Source organism: Sparus aurata, chromosome 7, assembly GCF_900880675.1.
Source record: "Sparus aurata chromosome 7, fSpaAur1.1, whole genome shotgun sequence".
NCBI classification, from domain to species: Eukaryota; Metazoa; Chordata; class Actinopteri; order Spariformes; family Sparidae; genus Sparus; species Sparus aurata.
The window spans coordinates 32,502,517-32,524,252 of NC_044193.1; the positions used below are offsets into that span (position 1 = coordinate 32,502,517).

The 21,736-nt window shown below is 41.9% G+C and overlaps 1 protein-coding gene and 1 long non-coding RNA gene across 2 annotated transcripts; one reads left to right on the forward strand and one right to left on the reverse strand.

Annotated features, from left to right (window-relative positions):
* Positions 1-3,294: 3,294 nt before the first annotated feature.
* Positions 3,295-4,826, reverse strand: LOC115585435 (uncharacterized). Its single transcript, XR_003984707.1, has 3 exons — positions 4,275-4,826; positions 4,044-4,156; positions 3,295-3,629 (listed from the first exon to the last, which is right to left on the reverse strand). It is a non-coding gene; the product is annotated as an uncharacterized LOC115585435 (long non-coding RNA).
* A 15,246-nt stretch (positions 4,827-20,072) lies between these two features.
* On the forward strand, positions 20,073-21,383 carry LOC115584440 (uncharacterized). Its single transcript, XM_030421862.1, has 4 exons — positions 20,073-20,307; positions 20,496-20,667; positions 20,764-20,912; positions 21,176-21,383. Exons 1-4 carry the CDS (start codon positions 20,073-20,075, stop codon positions 21,352-21,354), a joined length of 735 nt encoding a protein of 244 aa, XP_030277722.1. The 3' UTR covers positions 21,355-21,383.
* Positions 21,384-21,736: the final 353 nt, after the last annotated feature.

Genomic DNA, 21,736 nt, shown 5'->3' on the forward strand with positions numbered 1-21,736 from the left:
GCACTCTCTCACAGTTTAACTTTGTTCAAGAGAGTGCCAGAGTTCCATAGAGCCTTCCAGGTGAAAACCCAGCTAAAACACACCATAAACAGGCCTTAATATGTAACAGAAAACACACCCAATCTGGCAACACCAGCCACCACAGAGTCGCACCACTGCATGTGTCATCAAAACGTGAAGCATGGAGGCAAAAACAAACGAAGGCAGCAGCACTACCTCAGAATCTGCCTCCACCATTAATCCGGCATCTTCGTATAATTACAATTTTATGAAAAGGTAGGTGATGATCCAGGTAGGAAAAATCTTACCTTTTTGTGCAAACTTTGCCCGCCGGGTTTCAAGAAACAACTCCGTACATCAACGTCAACAGCAAACTTGAAACGGCACATTGAGCTAAAGCACCCTGCTAGCCTTTCAAGGCAAGTGCGAGTGAATGAAAAATCAAAAAACACGGCGACGGCGAGCCAAATCAGATCCTCTACCACCCAAAACCCTTGAAGTATATTGTTGGAGACCTGCAGTTTCAGTGTTAAAACTGTTCAAATAAAATAATGATAAAATAATTAAAACTCTGAACTTAGTTCCAAATTTTGAATTATGAACTATGAACTGAACTAGTTCATTTTAAAATTTGTGAACTGAACTTTGAACTAGTTCATGTAGAAAGTGAACTTCCCCAACACTGTCTGTTACAGTGTAAAATGTACAAACTAATTCTACAGAATAGTATGCCATGCCATTCATTTGTTGAAATAAGTGTTGCAATGGTTTTTTTTTTATCTAATATTTTTGTTTATTCAATTTATATTATTTATAAATATGTAAACAAATATGATTTATTTAGCATTCTTTAAAATGTATTTCCTTCATAGACTAAACATCACACCTCAAGGCAAGTCCACACGAAAATTGAGAGGTCTTGTTTCAGCTCAGCAGCTACAGTAGTTTTTTAACTAACCCTGCCAGTTATGAAGTCAATAAGTTTCTGGCACCAACTGTGGACATACTGATAATACTGATCATGCTTTCCTGCATAGTCTCATCTCTTTTCTGTGTGCTCATATAGTCAGGTTTATTTCCCCTCCATTCATCAGTCAAATAAGAAAGTAAGGTGTTTGTGTGGCAGAGTGAGGCCCAGAGAGTGAGTATGAGGGGCCGTACAAGACATAATTCATTCTGGCCCTCTCACACACACACATTCTCCTCTCACATACATATATTCTCCTTTAACACACATACATTCTCCTTTCACATATATACATTCTCCTTTTACGCACATATATTCTCCTTTCACACACTTATATTTTCACTCTCACACACACATACATTCTCCTTGCACATACATATATTTTCACTCTCGCGCACATACATTCTCCTTTCACATACTTATATTTTCACTCTCGCGCACACCTACATTCTCCTTGCACATACATATATTTTCACTCTCGCACACATACATTCTCCTTGCACATACATGTATTTTCACTCTCACACACATACATTCTTCTTTCACGCACATATATTCTCCTCTCACACATATACATTCTCCTTTTATGCACATATATTCTCCTTTCACCTACACATACATTCACTCTCACACACACACATACATTCTCCTTTCAAACATATATATTCTCCTTTCACATACACATATTTTCACTCTCGCACACACATACATTCTCCTCTCTCAGGGACACAGGAAGTCCCTCCTTAAACAGGAAGTCACTCTCAAACCAGGAAATACATGTGCTTACTTAACTTATCTTAGCCAGACACAGCAAAACTATGCAATGATGCTATTCAAACTCATCCTATTTTCCCAGTTTTTCATTTTGAGAGTAAGTAGCAATGAAAATGACATAATTGTTTTTTAATAATGTCTTACAATGTGTGGAACGATTGCATGGAGAAGCTACAGATTCTTTTGTTCATGGGAGGCTGTATGGAGAACTTTGTGATCACATTCAAACCTTATCTGGATTTCTCTCAATCCCAAGATTTGTGGAAAATTCAAGGAATAGAGAAGCAATCAATACTTTACAGTCCTTCATTGGATTTCTTAACTTTCTGCTGTCTGCTTTTGAAACCAGACAAAGAACCAGGTCTCGCTTGTGCTTCTCAGCCAATCACAGCGCGGTAAATGTTTGATGCAACCGTTACCATGGTAACCGTGGTCAAGAACCACGGTGTGAAAAACTCGCAAGAGCTTCTCTCAAAGTCTCACTACACAGGCGTAAAGTGCAATGTGCGTTTGTGGTTTGTTGTGTATTGAAGTCATAAAGTCATGATGGAGGGAGGACAGTTGCTTCCTTTGGTACATATTTTGGCTACTATACAATTGCCGAGGGACAGATTAGTCGAAGTCAGCAGCTCTGTTTGAACGTGCGAATACGACTTTGGCAACTCTTGCTGCATTCATTTCAGCTCCGTTGACCGGAGCAGTATCTACTGGTGGCAGATGACACGATGACAGACAGAAAGCCTGTTGTTTTGATAAGGTTTTGCCTGTGATATTATTTTAATATATAATATCTATATTTAAATATTCATCTTGGTGAAATTACTTAATATATCAGTGTTTTTTCAATATTTTGAAGACATTTTAAAAAACCCTGTGTATACCAATAACTGTGAACATTTTGGTCACTATTACCGTGGTATAAAATGTTCATACCCTTACATCCCTATCTATAATCAACCAAAGTTTTGCCTGTGAATACTCTCATCCAGGTCATAGATATATCAAGGAAACTGAATTGAAGGCAACTGGATTTGTTTATATGTACTTGAAATACATACAAATAAATCCAGCAGCCTTTGATTCAGTTTCCTTCAGAAAAACAAAATTATGTGACAGCATTCTACAAAAGGATGAAAAATTAAAGGAAAACCCAAACATTTTGTTCAAAACTGTGTAACCAGTCTATAGACCTGGCATCCTGTAGAACCTGGCCGAGCCACTATGAAACTATTTTTATGAAAGTAATGCAGTTACAATTTCAAGTGGTTTCAAACTCTGAAAACACCACATTAAGATTCAAGCGTTTTAGGATATCAACCCTGATTTACGCTTTAAAATGTGTGTCAAACCTGCAGATTGTGTGATACCCTTTTCAAAATACCATACCGAATATTCAATACAATATATTGTGATCTGTCAACACAATAATAAGTTTGATGTGTGATGCTTACAGAGTCATTATTTCTTAAAGGATTAATGGCAAAACTCTTTCCAGACTTTCTTTTCTCTAATGCCACAGTGCCCTTAGTGTTGAATTCAAATAAGACAAAAACTTTCATTAAAAACAAATCACTTTATTCAATGCCAATGAGGATAAATTAGGTATAGATAAAAGTTTCCAGATCATGTCCTGAAATCAAGTTTCTTCTATATTGAAGTGTGTCAGCTGATAATGGAGCTCTCGGGTCACACAGATCATCCTGATGCCTCTTCTGTGGATACTGATACTTCCTGATGCTGCTGGCCGTTGTCTTGACAGCTTTTGATTGACTGAAGCAACATCTGCCCAACAATTCCTTCCTCCTCTGATGGTTTCTCATACTGCAAGGAGAGTCTGGCGGGGTCCAGGAAAACCTCAAACACAGCATCATCAGGTCACTCTGATGATCTGTAAAATATGGCAGAACCACTGTTACTTATATTATACCGTCATGATTAATCAGTTGCAACCATGCACATAACCACTGCATAAATTTGGTTTTGAATGAAGGAGAAGCATGTAGTGGTATAGTGATCTCAGTACTAAAGTCAAGGTGATTACAGTATTAAAACCCAAATGACAACAACATGTTGTTGACAATTACATTGAAATACTTTCTTTGTTCAATTGTCCTTCTGTAAGGATCACTCTTTGTTGATGTGGCAGGCCTGCAAAAGTGTCGTGACATTTGGAAACATTATTAGTATGTTTATTTTAGTGTAGGCATGTGAATTATTTTGAGCACTAAAAGTATTATTCCTGTTTTATTTGAACATGGTCGTGTTCTCTGTTTCTTTGAATATTGTCAGTAGTTGCACCTACCATGCTTTTATGCAGAATGACAGGATTACACTGTTGAAGGCCTCAGTAGTGATGGCTGAGCATCTCCACATCACTTAAGACTGTCCGAGAGACAGGACTGACTGCCACTGAGCCTGAAAATGATATTACAGAGAGAGTACAAACACTGAATTAGACTGTGTTAGTTTAAGCGAATAAACAGGCAACTAATAAATATATATACAGAAATGAAGGGATATTTGAGTAACTCACAACATGTTTGTCAACTCTGTCAAAGATGTGGAGGTGTCTGCAGGGTCGGTCTTGTAGTGGTATGTTGGCCTGTGTGCAGAACAGTTACAGTTTACTCCAAAATCACCTAAAAAATATGCAACAGCAGCGGACAGTTAGCAAAAAAATGATTACAAATCATTGTTTGCCAGTATGGAGGAAGATATTGATTAAATAGAGCATTTGCTTTAGACTATGATCTGTGTTGTGACTGACACTCTCCTAGTGATGCTCTGGGTTGTTTATAATGCAATTCAGGACAACATGACAGCAACAGGGGAGACTTGGAGCTGTTGACAGTAGGGACAAGCAGAAGAATACACAGACCCCCCCCATAATACATTTTTTGTTGAAACTGGCCTCCGCAGGGGGATTTTTTTTTAAAACAAAGTCTATTTTGATTATTTTTTTATGCACCCAAGCACCTCATTTACATTAGAGTATTTGTCTTAATCATTGTTGCTGCTTATGTCCATCATCAGCCATCTGACCATGACTTACCTGCTCACTTGTACTCAACTCACTCCCTATTGCCATGGTCAAATGGCTGATGGAGGACATAGGCAAATTTACATTTTGCCAATTATATTGCCCTTTATTTACAATTCATTCTGATGTGCTGGAGATAAACAGAAAATTATCTGAAATGAATCTAATTTGAGGCAAATTTATCTTTCTTCATCTGTCCAGTGTTCAAACAAACAGAAGCACATGGCTAATTATTATGCAGAATGACATCATCGAAGCGTTCACGATATTTAGCTTACTCAATAATCCATTGTCAAATGCAATACTGATATTCTGAGGGTAGTGATGGGTTGATGGGTCCTGCATTCATCTTAAAACGTGCCTCGGGAGTTATCACTGTCTAACAGACTGATACAATGTAAAACCTTTTGGCTAATAGTGTTGTGCCTGGGAGAGACACAACGAGGCTAACGGTTTGCTGTCTGTGATGCCATGCACAGTAACTTACGTTAGCTGCTAAATTATATAACTTATACACCTCTACTGCTCACTTCACGTAACTTAAAACTCATACAGACATTTTACACACCACCTCATCCTCCTTTAGCTGTCTCTCAGTAAGGTTTTAAATACTTCATAGGTCCAGCGATGCTAAATTAGCCAGGTTTGCCGCGGACAGTGCTGATGCCAGGCTCAACAGGCTAACATGAAAAATAAACAGTAAAGCAGCGGTTCCCAAACTTTTTTTGCGGAGCACCCCCTTCTACGTCCCAACCGGGCTGACGCACCCCCCCCCCCAAAAAAAAAAATACGCAACAAAGCTTTGTTTTATCGCCATATAAAGACTCATGTTTAATCATGCGCAAATAACCACAACATGCATGACGATAACAACATCAACAGAGTTTCAATATCATACAACAAAGTTACGCACAAGCTTCCACTTTGAAGAGGATGAGTGACAGACAGGCTCAGTAACAGAAAGCACGATTTTGACATAAATGTTATTTTTTCAGCCGTGTAAAAGAAAAATTGCAGCAGTATTAAATAACCGTGGAGCTAACATCAACATCATCAAATCAAATCAAATCAAATCAACCTTTATTTATATGGCGCTTTTCATACAGAAAGTATCACAAAGTGCCTTACAGCAGAAAAAGAGAAACAGCAAATAAAATCAGGAGAAGAAGCTTAAAAGAACCCAACCCTCCCACCCCCATAGTCATGCACAGAGACACACACAAATATATACACACTCATACACACACTCACACCTACACACACAGCCACGCAGACACACAGACACACACTCACACCTACACAAACGCTAGCTGTCACTACAGAGACATGGCTGGGCAGCGAGACCTGAGGCAAAGAGGAAGCTTTAGGAAGCTACCTTTGGGGGGCCAACCACACTGGGAGAGATCCCAGTCCAAGGTCGCAGGGAGCCCCACCACAGAGACCACCCCAACCCGGGCAGACAGGAGGCCCCGCACCAAAGTGCAGAGCCCTCTAGTCGCCCAGGCTGGAACCGTCCACGGGACAGCACCCCCCGCAGCCAGACCAGAGACAACTCCCAATCTGGCAGGCCCCCCTGAGGAAACACTGGAGATTAAAAACTGATAGTCTAAAACAGTAAAGGGTTAAAATATTGGTTAAAATATGGAGGCAAAAAAACATGGGGGACTAAAACATAAAAGCATAGAGGCTAAAAACATGAGGGACTAAAACATAAAAGCATAGAGGCTAAAAACATGAGGGACTAAAACATAAAAGCATAAGAGCATAAGACATGAGAGACTATAAAAAATAAAAGCATAAAGGCTAAAACACAGAGAATAAAACAGTAAAAAAGGATAAAAAGTGCTCTGATTAGCACAGCCTAAAAGGAATTAAAAATAGTTAAGATTTCAATTAAAAGCCTGGTTAAAAAGATGGGTCTTAAGCCTCTTTTTAAAAACCTCAGCAGTCTCCGCGACCCTGAGGTTCTGGCTGTTCCACAGTCGGGGCCCATAACAACTGAAAGCCGCCTCCCCGTGCTTTTTTGACTTTACCTGTGGTATGGTTAAAAGGCCGGTGCCGGAGGACCTCAGGGTCCGCGGCGGCTGATAAGGTAAAAGCAAATCAGATAGGTAAGAAGGCCCAAGACCGTTAAGACACTAGTAGAACTAGTAAAAGAACTTTAAAATCAATCCTGAAACGCACGGGGAGCCAATGCAGCGACTTTAGAACTGGTGTAATGTGCTCCCGCCCCCTGGTCCTTGTCAGCACTCGTGCAGCTGAGTTTTGTAATAATTGTAGATTCGAAATGCTCTTTTTTGGAAGGCCAGAGAGCAGGGCATTACAGTAGTCTAAACGACAAGAGATAAAAGCATGCATCATCACCTCCGTGCTGGCCTGAGAGAGAAACGGGCGGACTCTGGCTATGTTTTTAAGATGGTAAAAACCTATTTTTGTTATATTTTTGATGTGTGGAATAAAACTGAGCTCAGAGTCAAAAATCACACCCAGATTTTTTACAGATTGTGATGGTTTAAAATCCTTTAATTTTGGTAAAAGTTTCTCTTTCTGGCCCTCAGGACCAATGAGTAAAACCTCTGTTTTGTCCTGGTTGAGCTGTAGGAAATTCGCTGCCATCCATGTCTTGATATCTAAAATGCAGTTAAAAAGGACATCAATAGGCCCTGTGTCATCAGGAGAAACGGCGATGTACAGTTGCGTATCGTCAGCATAACTATGAAAGCTGATGCCGTGCCTCCTGATGACGTCCCCAAGGGGAAGCATGTAAAGATTAAAAGAGTTGGACCTAAAATTGACCCTTGGGGAACCCCACACTTTATTTTGTGGGTTTCTGAGGAACATGTATCCATACTTACAAAGAAGTGTCGATCTGTGAGGTAAGAAATGAACCAGTTAAGAACAGTACCAGAGAGGCCGACCAGGGTCTTCAGTCTATCTAATAAAATGTGATGGTCTACTGTATCGAAGGCGGCGGTTAGATCCAGTAGTACCAAGACTGTGAGTTTATTGTTATCCAAGTTGCACCTGATGTCGTTTAAAATCTTTAAAGGGCTGTCTCTGTACTGTGGTTCGTCCTGAAACCAGACTGACACTTCTCTAAAATGTTGTTTGCAATTAAAAAGTCATTTACTTGATTAAAAACAAGTTTTTCTAAAATTTTACTTAAAAACGGTAAGTTGGATACAGGCCGATAATTATTAAAGATGTTGGGATCTAAGTTGCTCTTCTTCAGAAGGGGCTTCACCACCGCCGTTTTAAAGGAGGCGGGGAAGACCCCCGTCTGAAGAGAGCAATTCACCATGTATAACAGCTGATCCTCAAAGAATCCACAAAGTCTTTTAAAAAACGGTGTGGGAATTGGGTCTAATAGGCAGGTTGTAGGCTTTACTTGGGAGAGGACTCGACCAAGTGTCCTCGCATCAACCAGGGCAAAACTCTCCAGTGTTTCCTCGGGTAAAATCAACGATTCAGGTGTGTCAACATTTAAAATCTGTTGGGGTAAAAGACTCGATCTGATGTCATTGATTTTACTTCTGAAGTGGTCTGCAAAGTCCTCGCAAAGGGCATCAGTTGGTGTTTTGGAGGATCTATTAAAATTTTTGTTTGTTAAACGGTTAACACAACGGTTATGGAAATTAGAACGACAGAACATTGAATTAAATTGCAATGAAGTTACAAACGATCCACAACATTAAAGAGCATGGGCTCAGAAACAGGTATAAATAAATAAAAACGAGGATCAATCTGAAACTTTACAAGTGCGATAAAATTACATGCGATCCACAAAATAAGTAACAAAGAGGATGGGCTCAGAAACATAAGATAGGCCTAAATTAAAAGAGGATAAAAGAGGATCCATCTGGAACTTTTCAAGCGTGGCGCAAAAGTCGCTCAGCCTGCAGCGAGAGAGGGAGAGAGAGAGAGAGAGAGACGGGGAGGAGGATGTGTGAGTATTCCCAGTAGGCCTATATTTGTAGCAATAATATCAATACCGACAAAGACTTACCCATATTAATGCAATGGATGGGAGCCAGGTGGACAAGGAGGGAAAGGTGGAAAAGGCGGTGGCGGGAGTAAAAAAAAAATAAGAAATCCTCCAAATTTATGTAATGAGCTATGACGTGTCTAGGTGGAAAAGGGGGAAAAGCCATGCGATATCCAATGGGGATGTCTCGCTCTGCTGTCGTCCCTCAGTCAGGTCGGTTCCAGAGAAATTGGGACTCGAAACTCGTCACCTCTCTGATGTGTCTGCAGCTGAGCACTGTGATGCATGTCTCTCTCCCCGGCCGGGAGAGTTATCATACCGTAAATTACCGAACAATAGCCAGGGCGTTTATTTGGGACCAGGTGGCAATGCGTGACAGGTGTTTAGTTCCTTCCTCTCAAAACCCAGGATGAAAATGTCACACACTTCGCCAGCTTCTCTGTGAATTCTCTGGCATCTTTCTGCAAGTGAAGTTGTTGTGGCGGAGGAAACGATTCAGCCAACCAGCACTCGCTGCAAACTCCTCATCTCTGCTGTCACTCACTGTGGCGGACATTTGTTTCGCCTTGTCATCATGCGGGACACTCTCTCGTGGCGTGCCCGTTTGCTGATCACCCATCCCCGCATGTTTATCTCCAGCTTCACGCTAGACTTCTTCCTCCCTCCAGCAGGCAGCCTGGTCCTGCTGCTGTCCTCCTTGGACAGACGCTGAAGCTCAGTTTGATTTTTTCACCAATCTCTCACTCTCTTGGGGTCGACAGAGAAACGTCTAGGCGCAGCATAAATAAATAAATAAATAAATGAATAGAAATAAAATAACAAACGGCCATCCATCGGCCCACCGGAAAAAACCCCGGTACTCCCGATGGCCAGTCCACCCCTGAAATAGCAGTTTCTCCAGTGGCTGTGTGTGTGTGTGTGTGTGTGTGTGTATGTATGTGTGTGTATGTGTGTGTGTGTAGGTGTGTGTGTGTGTGTGTGTGCGCGCGTTATCAAGTTACTGTTCAATGAGTAACTTTTTTACTTCCTACTTATAAATACATATAAAGATAAGAAAACAGTTAGAGTTAGTTAGTTAACATTTCAAAGTCGTTTTGAGTGTCTTTTAAACATATTAAACATATTCAGCCAACAACAGAGAAGTTTCATTGATTAGCTGTCAGCTTCTACACAAGGCTGGTAAGGCCATCACACTCCAGAGAAAAAATGGCGTCCCTTCACAAAAGTAGTTTTCAGGGAGTCCCACCCAATCCCACCCGAACAGCCAATCACAGCACTTTTCCATTAAACTACTTCCTTTTCCACTAAACTACTTCCTTTTCCACTATACTTTCTCTCACACATACCTATATTCTCCTCTCACACACACACATTCTATTCTCACACATACATATTCTTCTCTCACACAAATATATTCTTATCTCACACCCATATATTCTTCTCTTACACACACATATCTTCTTTTACATTCATATATTTTCTTCAGATATATATAAACACATATTTTCCTTTACATGAAAAATGAAAAAAATATATGCGTGTGAATGGAGAATGTATGCGCGTGAAAGGAGAATGTATGTGTGTGTGAGAGTGAAAATATATGTATGTGCAAGGAGAATGTAGGTGTGTGCGTGAAAGGAGAATGTATGTGCATGAAAGGTGAAAGGAGAATGTATGTGCGTGAAAGGTGAAAGGAGAATGTATGTGCGTGAAAGGTGAAAGGAGAATGTATGCGCGTGAAAGGAGAATGTTTATGTGTGAAAGGAGAATGTATTTGCGTGAAAGGAAAATATATGTGTGTGAAAGGAGAATGTATGTGTGTGAAAGGAGAATGTATGTGCGTGAAAGGAAAATATATGTGTGTGAGAGGAGAATGTATATGTGTGAAAGGAGAATATATGTGTACGCAAGGGTGAAAATATATGTATGTGACATGAGAATGTATGTGTGTGAAAGGAGAATATATGTGTGTATGAGATAAAATATATGTATGTGAGAGGAGAATGTGTGTGTGTGAGCAGGCCAGAATGAATTATGTCTTGTACGGCCCCTCATAAGTGAGCCAGGGTGTGTCTTTGACAGAAAGCCAAGTGTGGACTGACTGGATGAAAGCAGCCAGTTAGCAGTTAGCCTTGCAGTTTAGCAGTGTTTTTTATATAGTGTGCCAACTTAAGTTGTCGGTGAATAAAGTCTGCAACTTCTCAAGATCAAGGTTGAGTCTCCTGTGTGTTTTTGACCACTGCTGGTAAAGTGAAGGGGTTCGTCCCAAAGCAGAAATAACTTCAGCCCTGGAAGAAAACAATCTCCCTGTTGTTTCCTGATCACTGTCTTGACCCCAAACAGGAAATGCCAATGTTTATGACCAAACAGGGATCCTCTCAGGTCAGAGTTATTGAATGTAGCGCCACTAGGTGGCGTCTCCTTTTGTTTAGTGGATAATGTAACCTGTACCTAGAAGAGCAGGTGTACTTCCGCTCCATAATTCGTAAAGATGGCGCCAGCACAATGAAGACCCCTTTTTATTCCATTTTATTTTATGATGTGTTGGTGTAGGACCCTCGGCCTGTTTTTGGAAATCCCCACATGTTGCCTGCCATGTCTTTGAGCTAACCAAAGCTACTGCCATTGAAAGCCGACCATAACCTTCCCCTTCACCTCCCACATTACACAGGATCAACAAAACAGCAATGGTGAGCACAAAGTCGGTAAAATAAACAATAATTTAGCTGAAAGATCATGTGCTACGAAGCTAAGCTAACATGGCCACTGCTAACCAAACCTGAGTACATTTTTGGTAAAGTCGCTAGCTACTTCAACCTTTCATGATGCTAACAGCAATAGTGGAGAATCACTGGAAAGCCACTGTATCTGGTATTTCAAAATTGAGTAATTTATGAGGTTGTGTAGTGCAGAAGACCGTGGCACAGTTCCTCAATGCATTCAAAGGTCCAGATGTGATGATCAGCAGTTTCACAGCCTCTCTCCCACTGCTGGGGCTTACATCACAGGCGACCAAGCCAGGAATTTCTTCCTTTAATCAGGACTTTCCCCTCTCATCCTGTCCTAAATCTGGGCTGTTGCTAACATAAACTGTGATGTCATATGGACATCCACGAGTTCTCCACCACTCCAGCTCATCAAACTGAAACTCCAGGACCATCCTCTGCCCCCTTCGCTTCCTCCCAGAATGAAAACAACTCCCACTGCCTTTACTCCCAGGTTGGCTATCTCAGCTCCTCTTTGAGGAATGCCTCCAATCGCACTGCCACCTCGTCCTGTCAGAACGTCTCCTCCACTTGTCTCATTGGGAGTGCCTCCCTTCCTCTAGCACATTGCCAATGGAGCTCCTCCCACAAGTGTGATGCAGCCCATCTCAAGCTTCTTCCACCCAGCTTGCTGTGTTGACAAGTCCTGTTCATTTAATCGTTCCAGTACAAAGTTGCAGAAGGGGCCTTCCTTGAATGCTACAAGTGGTCTGCCCCCCTCTAAACTGGGCTGTTCCTCAGTCCTCCTGGCTGAAGTACAGACAGAGGGTTCCCACGTGTCCTGGAAATCCTGAAAGAAAAGTTGACCAATTCCAGTCAGAGAAATAAGGAAGAACAAAATGTCAGCAAATTGTCCTGGAAAATCTTGTATAGTCATGGAAATTGAAAAAATCTCTTCCTGGCCTTTTTCGGTCTGGAAAAAAAGAAGATTCAAAATAGTAAGTGAGCAAAGCTTAATTTAAAATAGTTGAATGTTTATTTGCTAATTAATTAATAAAAAAGTGTTAAAATAAAAATGTCACCATACCATTATGGATTCACCATGACACCAGGACGTACATGTATTGTGTATTTAGATACATTATATACTGTACTAGGGGTGTGCATTGGCACTGCCCTCACAATTCGATTCGATTACGATTCACCAGGTAATGATTCGATTCAATTTGATTCTACGATGCATTGCGATGCATCAAAATTCTACTGCACACAACAAGGCAAACTTTTTATCAGTCATGAGGCAATACAAGCAGTCAGATATTGAACAACAGATTTTATTGGCTGCTATATCACTCTCCTGTTTCCCCAAGTGTTCCCCTCTGTTAATCCAAAGCCGCGGACAGTTTATAATCATGTAGATGCTGTTATAATGTGTAGTGATTGAGATCCTGACCCACCAAACATCCTGGAAAGTGACAAAGTTAAGTTTTTCGCGTTAAATTACATAATTATACATAATAACCATCAGTAAACAGGACGCTGTCTGACTCTGTCACTCGCGGGGACGGAGGCTGTTTTCTGGGGGAAATTTCCCTGAAGTCTCGGTCCGGAGGGCTGACGGTCGCGGTGATTTATTTTCGTAACAAACACTCTGTGAGTTAAAGTTTTTTGCCGGTGACAGACGCTGTTTTTTGAGCAAAACTGTGAGGAAGAGTCGGGAGGACAGGTGGAGGACGGACAGGAGGACAGACGCTTCTCCACGTACAGCTGTGGTATTTGTTTTTTCCTCATATAAGTTCCCAAAGACAGATACGGTTACTACGTTACTGTTGTTCGGTCCTGTAACGTTACTTTGTGGGACATTTCTCTGTATTTAATTGTGTAGTTATCAGACTGCGCGACCGACACGCCCCCGCTCCGCGCCTCGGATTATCCGTTCACACTGGGACGGCTCACCAATAATGTGGCCCTGATACTACCATCAGCGGCGGAGCGAAATTTCCCCCCTCTCCGCATCTGAAACTTTCACACACAGGACGGTGCGGAGAATTGGCGCAGGATCCCCGCATGCAAACGGCAGTGTGAAAGAGGCTACTGTTGTTGTTATGCTAGCTAGTGCTGCCACTTAGCATGTAGCTACAGGCTGTGCATGTCATTGCAACGTTGCTCCGGAAATGCCCCCGGAACTAATTGAAACTTCACAACTTTATTGTCCACTCAAGGCCAGAAAATAAACAGTGACATAATCGATTATGGCACGTTGCCGCATCGATGCTGAATCGTGCATGCCCCGCATTGCGATGCATCGCCGAATCGATTATTGTTGACACCACTATTATATGCTGGTCAAAAGCATTCCGGCCATCATAATTTTCTTTATATTTCCACAATTTAACCAACATATACTATACTGCACCTCTTAGATATGGCTATGTCAGGGTTACCGCTGTCCCCTGTGATAGCTGGACGAAAGCTGGACCAAAAGTGTGTCTAGGAGGAGGCAGAGGAGGAAGCAGAGAGCAACCTGGAGAATAAACTATCAGTGATGTTTGAAGATGAGAAGAGGGCAAACTATGAGTGAGGAAACGTGGAATCGGAGAAGAGACACCAGGCCCTGCAAGAAAAGGAGAGGCTGGTGTAAACGCCCTGAAAAGGGAGTATTTGAGTCAAGGATGAACAGACACGACTTTTCCTCAGATCATGTGTGTAATGACTCAATTATCAAAGTAACCACATACAATTAATACAAATTGCAGTACAGACAAAGTGTACAATTCTCCTGCTGAATATCTACAGAACTGAAACACAACTATACTGGAATATTACCATAGTAAATGTACATCACTACACCTATTATGTCACTTAGCACTTGCATTAATTAACCAACTTTCAATACCAGTGAAAACGTTACAGCATTTCACAAACTATACTGTACATTGGCTTACTTCTAATATACCGATTAACATATTGCAACTCACAATTTACAGTAGTACACTCAATAACATTTCAACAACATAAATATTTACTAGTGTGTTGGGTGAACGTATATATTTGCTCAGGAAACCATCAGCAACACGGTATGTTCAAGCATTGTTAAAGGTCCCATATCATAAAAAACAAGTTTTCTCTGCTCTCTACATATATAACCTGGTCCTCCCTGAGCCTGTCAACTCCCTGAATAAGGAAAACAAGCAATTCCTGCATGGTCTCTGCAGCCCACCCACTGGAAAAACGGCGCTCCTACAGGCTGGTCAGAATCTGCTCCTTTCCTTTCGTTACGTAACGAAAGGAGTCATCATCATAGGCCAGCCTCCTCTGCGCGGTGATAGGAGATATCAGAGAGGGGGGCGTTCATCCCCGAGGTGAGGTTCGGTGTGTCCTGTGGTGAGATAGCAGTGAGATAGCAGTGTTTCACAATGTCGTCACTCAAAGCTAGACATGCAAATTGCTCAGTTGTTGGTTGTACAAATCAACATAAGTGCCAATATTCTGTCCCAGCTACAGAAGAACAGAAGAGACAGTGGTTGCGTTTAATCTTTAATGACAACGTGGCGGTTCGTGTTAGCTAGCATGTGTGTGCTAACCACTTCACATGCTGCTTCAGTAACGAGGGTCAGTACAAAGCGGGCTTTGCCTCGACACTGACCCTCGTAAAAGGATCAGTCCCAACCATAAGGAACCCAGCAACTGCACCTGAGCCACAGGTAAGTGTCGCCACGTTTTGATAGTATTTACAGTTGCATACGAGTACGGTGAAGTCAGCTGGAAACTGGCTAACTAGTTAGCTCCGCTCCGGTCCGCTAATGTTATGCAATGGTGTTTGAAGTGAGTTTGATGTTAATAATATTACGATGGAGCTTGGTTGTCACAGTAAAAAGTCCGGAAATATGTGCAGACTGGAGACAGAGACTATGAGAACAGTGTCTAAGAGTGTGGAGACTGTGTTGAAGACAAATGTAGCTTTTGCTAGCTGTTTTTAGCTAACCTTTGCTGTTTTTAGCTAGCTGTTTTTAGCTGTGGTTAGTGGGGGATGGGAGCCAGGTGGTTGTGTCGGGGGGGGGGGGGGGGGGGGGGGTGTCTCTCATGTGATTATGAACAACACACAAATTCCTGAGTGTTGCTTATACAGCCGTTTTTTGTACACAGGCCAGCACATCAAGTGCATCCATTCAACCACCGGCATCAAGGGATGTCGCATGCCAAACTGATACACTGGACAGGCATACTGTAAGCACGCAGCTATCCATTAGGACTCTTCAGCCCCACTTTAGAAGCGAAGGTATGTACAAAACATCTTCAGTGTAATATGTTTTGATGAAGTTTGTAATCATTTACCCCTCGTAATTTTCTTGTTGTGTCATTGATGTAGACTTTTTTAGTAAAATTATATTGTTGTTTACAGGTGTTCAGGCTACTGTGTCCTGCAAGGATTTTGGTGTTGGCACATCCACTGAAGACCCTTTTTGTTTTTCTTCGACGCCTGTAAAGAGACCCTCAAAGAGATCTCGTCTAGACTTTGAAGAGGAGCTGGGGCTGGAGGATGATCCATTAGAGGGCAGCTCTTCAATGGCAGCTTCCAAGGGGCAGGATCCCACCTATGATCCTGCAGAGTCTGTCACAGCGCTGTCAGAGTCAACAGTTTTTTCGTAAGTTACCCAATATATCAATGTTTGTGTGTGTTATTGAATGCACATGTGGTGATGGTGGTTCACTACATACAATAGTCCTGCCATAAAGTGAGCATACATTTTTCATCATTGTATTCATCTTTGTTCGCTTCAGTTTTGTTGGAAGAATTTTAGACGGATTCATGTAGATCTTACGATGTTCTTTTGGCTCCTGATGTTTTATTTTTCAAATTAGTACAGTTTAACTGTCCAGGAGATTTCCTACAACCTATATGACTATAATTGTCATTGTAGGACTGTTTACATCAGTAGTTGTGCCTATGTTTATGTGCATAAAAAGACATATAAAGGCCAACTGGAAAGAGGGTAATGGTTAAGAGAACACTACCGGAGGGAACTCAAACTGATGAATTGCTAAATGTGTTTTCCCTGTTGGGTTTAAATCTGTTAAGAAATGAGACACGGACACGGAGATTGTCTTTCTTTGCAAAGGGGAAGAGCAGAAGTCAGCACACAAAGTCTGGGCTCCTGAGTTCCAATGAGCTGCTCTCCCCAAGCATCTTTTATTCACCTACAACAGGGCGTAAGCGTATATGATTGGTTCTTTGACAGTACATATGAGTCACACAGTTGTTATGCACGATGGAGAAGTACACGTACACACTTTCGGACCTATGGCCTTCAGCATCTATCCTTCACACAAACATTCTTATGATGTCCACCATCAGTTATTCACACAAGATGCCATTCGAGGCCTTGTGGTCCCGCCGGAGGGTGAGTGTGTTTCTTCGCAGTACTTTTCCAGGAGCTCGGTACATTTCCACAAACATATAAAGGAAGGCAAGCAGGTTATATCAATGCAGTGCAAGAAACTGATAATATAAGCATCATTTTTCCAACATTTCCCTCCTGTTTATCAGTTTTTTATCTAGCTTTTTATCTAGCTTTTTTTTTTTCAGACATTTACTTTCTGTTATCCACAGTTTCAGTAAGGTCATCATTGTGCTTTGGTTCAAACAATACTTTCAAACATTCCAACTTTAACGTTTCATCCTTTAGTTGGTACAGGCTCATGGTAATGTGACAGTAATTTCATTTGCACAAAACTTTGTTGAACCATTTTCTCAAACATCGATCGTATACAGGGTATCACACAAGAGATAAAACAGAGGAACAACAGCATGACTACGAACACTGGTACAAATGCCTTTAGGAGAACCTGCCACCAGGTGCCGTTAAAGAATCCAGTCATCCAGTCCGGGAGTGGGTCAGCACCGGGGGTTTAGTCAGCCTTACACTCATGGCAGTCATCGAGGCTTTTTGCCAGGCTACGGCCACGTATGTGGCTACGGACCCGCAGAGGTGCTCCGGCACGGAGCCCACGTTCACCCTTCCATTTCCTAAGTAGCAAATGGATTGACACCAGCTCCAGGGTGTGTGGCCAGCCCCACCAGGCATGCAGTGCGGTCTGCGTCTGCAGGATAGGGCCAAAGGCCGGGAAAGTTGGTGGACACCGGCATGTGATTACACACATAGCAGTTGGTCTGGTTGTTCAGATGGGCCGTAGTATTCATGAACTGCCACCACTCGTTTGTAGCGAACCCATGAGGATAATCAGCGTGTGGCAGGTGGTCCTTAGTCGTCCGTTTTCCTCTTAGTAGTGTCTGGCTTTGTTTGCAGGGGCAGCGGAGTCGGAACCAGATTACCCCTCCAATGAGCATGAGGAGCAGTACCACAGGGAACACCCAGAGGTCCATGCACCATTGAGGGCAGCTCCATCTAGAGGGCGGCGGTGGTGGTTGTCGTTGTTACAGATTGGTGTGGATGAACCACTCGTCTAGAGGGATTCCTTCCTCCTCCTTTTCCTCCACTGGTTTAAGTGTTGCATCACCTTGCTCTGTCATACTAATAGGACAGGGATCAGTTGTTTTCTTCACTGGGGTTTGAGATGGCCCTGCACTTTGAGGGTGGTAGGAACAATTATTTTTTAGGTTTATTTGTAAGTGTTTGGTTGCATGGCGGACCCACTGCATAGTGGTAGGAACGTCCGCGGTGTCAGTTGTATTTTCATTAACTGCTATACCACTATTAGCACGAAACACGGGTTCCATTCGGGCCCTAAAATCCTCAGGATCCTTTTCTTGTTTCTGTTTTATGGCAGCTATGCGAGAGTAGTTCGCGGTGCGCGCAAAAGTAGTCTTCACTCTAGTTGCTATTGCATCGAGAGCCTCTTTATAGTCTCCCGCCAGCAGTCCATCGGCTGGATATGCAAACACTGTCCCTACACCATTTCTCCCTGTGTAATTACCCTTTACTCTCCCCCATTTAATTTTCAACGATGATTGCATAGCTTCCCCTGCTTCCTGTCCATTCAAGCGGTAGGAGTCTATCAGCTCTCTCATACATTTTATCCATTCCTCTGGATCATCCTCCGGTGGAGGAATGCCGGCTACAGCATTCGCGGCCTCCGCGAGGGTCCAAGGACGAAAAAGGTACAGGATTGGAGGCTGACCCTCACCCCCCACCTGAGGATTGGCAACTTGGATCTGGGGAAACACTTCTTCAGCTATCATATTTGAAGATTTTTTCTCTGGTGGTTCACTTTCTTGATTTCTGACAGTCAGGCTGGGGCTTCCAGCCGGGCTGTTCGTGGGGGTGTATCTGTTGGGTGAGTGGAGGAGGCCTGTTGGTCGCAAAATGTGACTAGGGCCCCCCCTATCGCTAATTTTTACAGTTTTAGGAGATGGCACCTTTGGGTACAGAGGCGGACGGTTGGACAAATGGGAGGGCTTAGCTGCAGGTGCCGGTTTTGGCTCTGGAACTGGCTCTGGAATGTTTTGTTCGACAGGCGCATTAGCTAATGGCACGTATGGGGGAGGGGAAGGTTCAGGCGCTTGCCTGCAGTTTGTCTCATTGTCTTCTTTGCGCATAAAAAGGATTTGGTTTTTCTCAGCTTCCTTTTTCACTTCACATTATGTCAACAATCTTTTTCCTACCAACAGGTCTTCAAGGCAATGGAGCTGCAACTTTTTCAGTACAGCACATTTCGCCGGCATGCCAGATCTTTCATTGAACCTGCAGTCATTCACCAGTGGAAAACATTACAGGATGTGATGCTGCAGCGGCTCAGTCAGGAGAGCAAAGTTATACTTGGTGGCAACATGAGAGCTGACTCTCCAGGTATTCACACATCAGTGAAATAGTGCAGTTTGTCCAGGATTGTGATATATTCGGAGTAGAGTGACATTATGAATATGCCACATATAATGTGTGACACAATAATAAAAGTAATTCATTCATTCATTCATATGATAAGATATGTGATGACTAAAAACAATTTTTTTTTCAGGACACAAAATTTGGGAGTTATACAACCATGGATCTTAACTCAAACACAGTTTTGGACATCGAGTTGGTTCAGGTGAGTGGTTAAAATTCAAATTGTAACAAGGCTATTCAGTGAAATTAGAAAATGTCCATTTGGCTTATGCTAATACTATTTATTTTGTTTGTTTTTTTGTGCCGGGGCAACAGAGCAGTGAGGTTGGTGGTAGTTACCACATGGAAAAAGAGGGCCTGAGGAGGAGTCTGACATTGCTGGAAGAACGTGGCATTAATCTTGACTGCATTGTTACCGACTGTCATCCACAAATTCAAAAGTTCCTCAGGGAGAGAAACATCACCCACTACTATGATGTGTGGCACATGGCAAAAGGTATATTTCCCTATTTTCATCTGCATCCATCCACATAATAGCTGCTCCTAAAAGTTCATTATGCACAAAGCACTTTTCTGTGCACATTACATGTGAGTAACATGAAAGGAAATTTGTGTCCTTACAGTAACGTTGTAAAGTTATGAGTCAATTAGTATCACATGTTTTGAAATTGATCATGAAATGCTGTAGCTGACTGATCAATCAATTTTCAATGAAAGGAATTTATCAATATGAACTTTAGGGATTTCAAAGAAAATGGACAAGATCAGTAAGGAGAAAGAGTGTCAGAAACTACAGAAGTGGATGAGAAGCATCAACAATCACATCTACTGGACTGCAGCTACCTCATCAACTGGGCCAGAGAGAGTGGCAAAATGGACCTCAATCCTGAACCACGTGCAGGACGTCCACACACATGATGACCCTCTGTACCCCAAGTGCCTGCATGAGGTCCACCAGACACGGGACAAAAACAAATGGCTCAGAGCAGGTGTTGTACTAATAGATAGACTAAAAGTTACTACCTAATTTTTCCTCAGTTTTAAATAGTGATCACACATTTTGTATAAAAGACACCTACACCTAGTGATGTGATATTATGGAAATTCATCACAAATAATGTCAGTAATATGTTTTACTTTAATGTATTTAAAAATATGCATGTGTTATTGTTTGTAGGTACTCCGGCTTTCTACAAATTAGAAAAGCTGTTGACCAACAAAAGAACTCTGAAGGATGTGGCAAAACTGAGCCCTCACCATCAGACTTCATCTGTGGAGGCATTCCATAGTGTGATCCTTCGCTTTGCCCCGAAGAATGTGGTTTTTCCCTTTATTGGAAAGCTGTGCAGGTAAATCAAATTAGGGTTACTTCAAACTTTGTAAGATGCAGCCTAAACTGTGCTTTAGTATGATCACCTGTGATTTTGTCTTCCATGTACTTCCAGACTGTACCTGGCTGCCATGTATTACAATGAAAATGCAGACAGACCACAGGCCAAAACCCAGGAAGGTGTACCTCTCTTCAAGGTCTACTTTCCAAAGGCTATGAAGGGACAGTGCAGAGCCAAACCCCACAAGACAGAGCCAACATTCCGTTAGTGTTAATATCTTTTAATTTTTTTAACCAAACATGTTTTGAACCTGTTGTACTGGAAATTGCTCTCACGTGTTAAAAGATTTTCAAAAACAAAACACAACAAAAACCCTGTCCTTACAAATGAATAAATAAATAACTAAATAAATTAGTGGCAAGTACCAGGATGTATTTATTTGTATTGTTTTATAAAAAATAAATAACAACAACAGTAATAATAACAAAAGTAAAAATGATCTTTGTGCTTGTGTTTTATGAAACAGGGTATGTTGCTGACATGATGGACCTCATATTTGCCAAAGTCTTTGTGGACCCTACACCATACATGAACGCAATGTTGGCCATCCCAGTCCAAGAGGATTTGACTGCCCAGTATGAGCATCCTGACAAGGAGGAGGTCATTGCCAGTTATGTGTCCAGGTTCAACCGAGGGCCAGTCTAAATCCAACGTAGTGGCCTTCGGCATCAGGAAACTCCCTGCGGATGCGTAGGACCACACAGACTGGAATGACTACCCGGATTCTTCTTCCCAAGAAGCCCCAGCACCAGCTCACAAAACTGCGATAGGCTAGATACCTGTAACGACTATAAACAATGGACACAATATTTAGTCTTGCAGAAATGTATTAATACTGTGTATTACAATTTTTTCTAATGTTGATTGCCTGATAGGCTTGCCCTGTGTTTAAATTATTGTTTAATTATTGTTTTGGGGTGGTTGTTTTATGTAAATAAATGCTTGTGTGTCTACAGAAATGACCCGTGTGAATACATAAAAAAAAATATGCACAACATCTGTTTATGAAAACTATACAAATGAAGAA

Coding starts and splice junctions, on each gene's coding strand:
- LOC115584440 (XM_030421862.1), top strand. CDS start 20,073: ATGGACAAGATCAGTAAGGAGAAAGAGTGTCAGAAACTACAGAAGTGG. Junction 20,308..20,495: donor AAACAAATGGCTCAGAGCAG/GTGTTGTACTAA, acceptor TATTGTTTGTAG/GTACTCCGGCTTTCTACAAA. Junction 20,913..21,175: donor CAAGACAGAGCCAACATTCC/GTTAGTGTTAAT, acceptor TTTATGAAACAG/GGTATGTTGCTGACATGATG.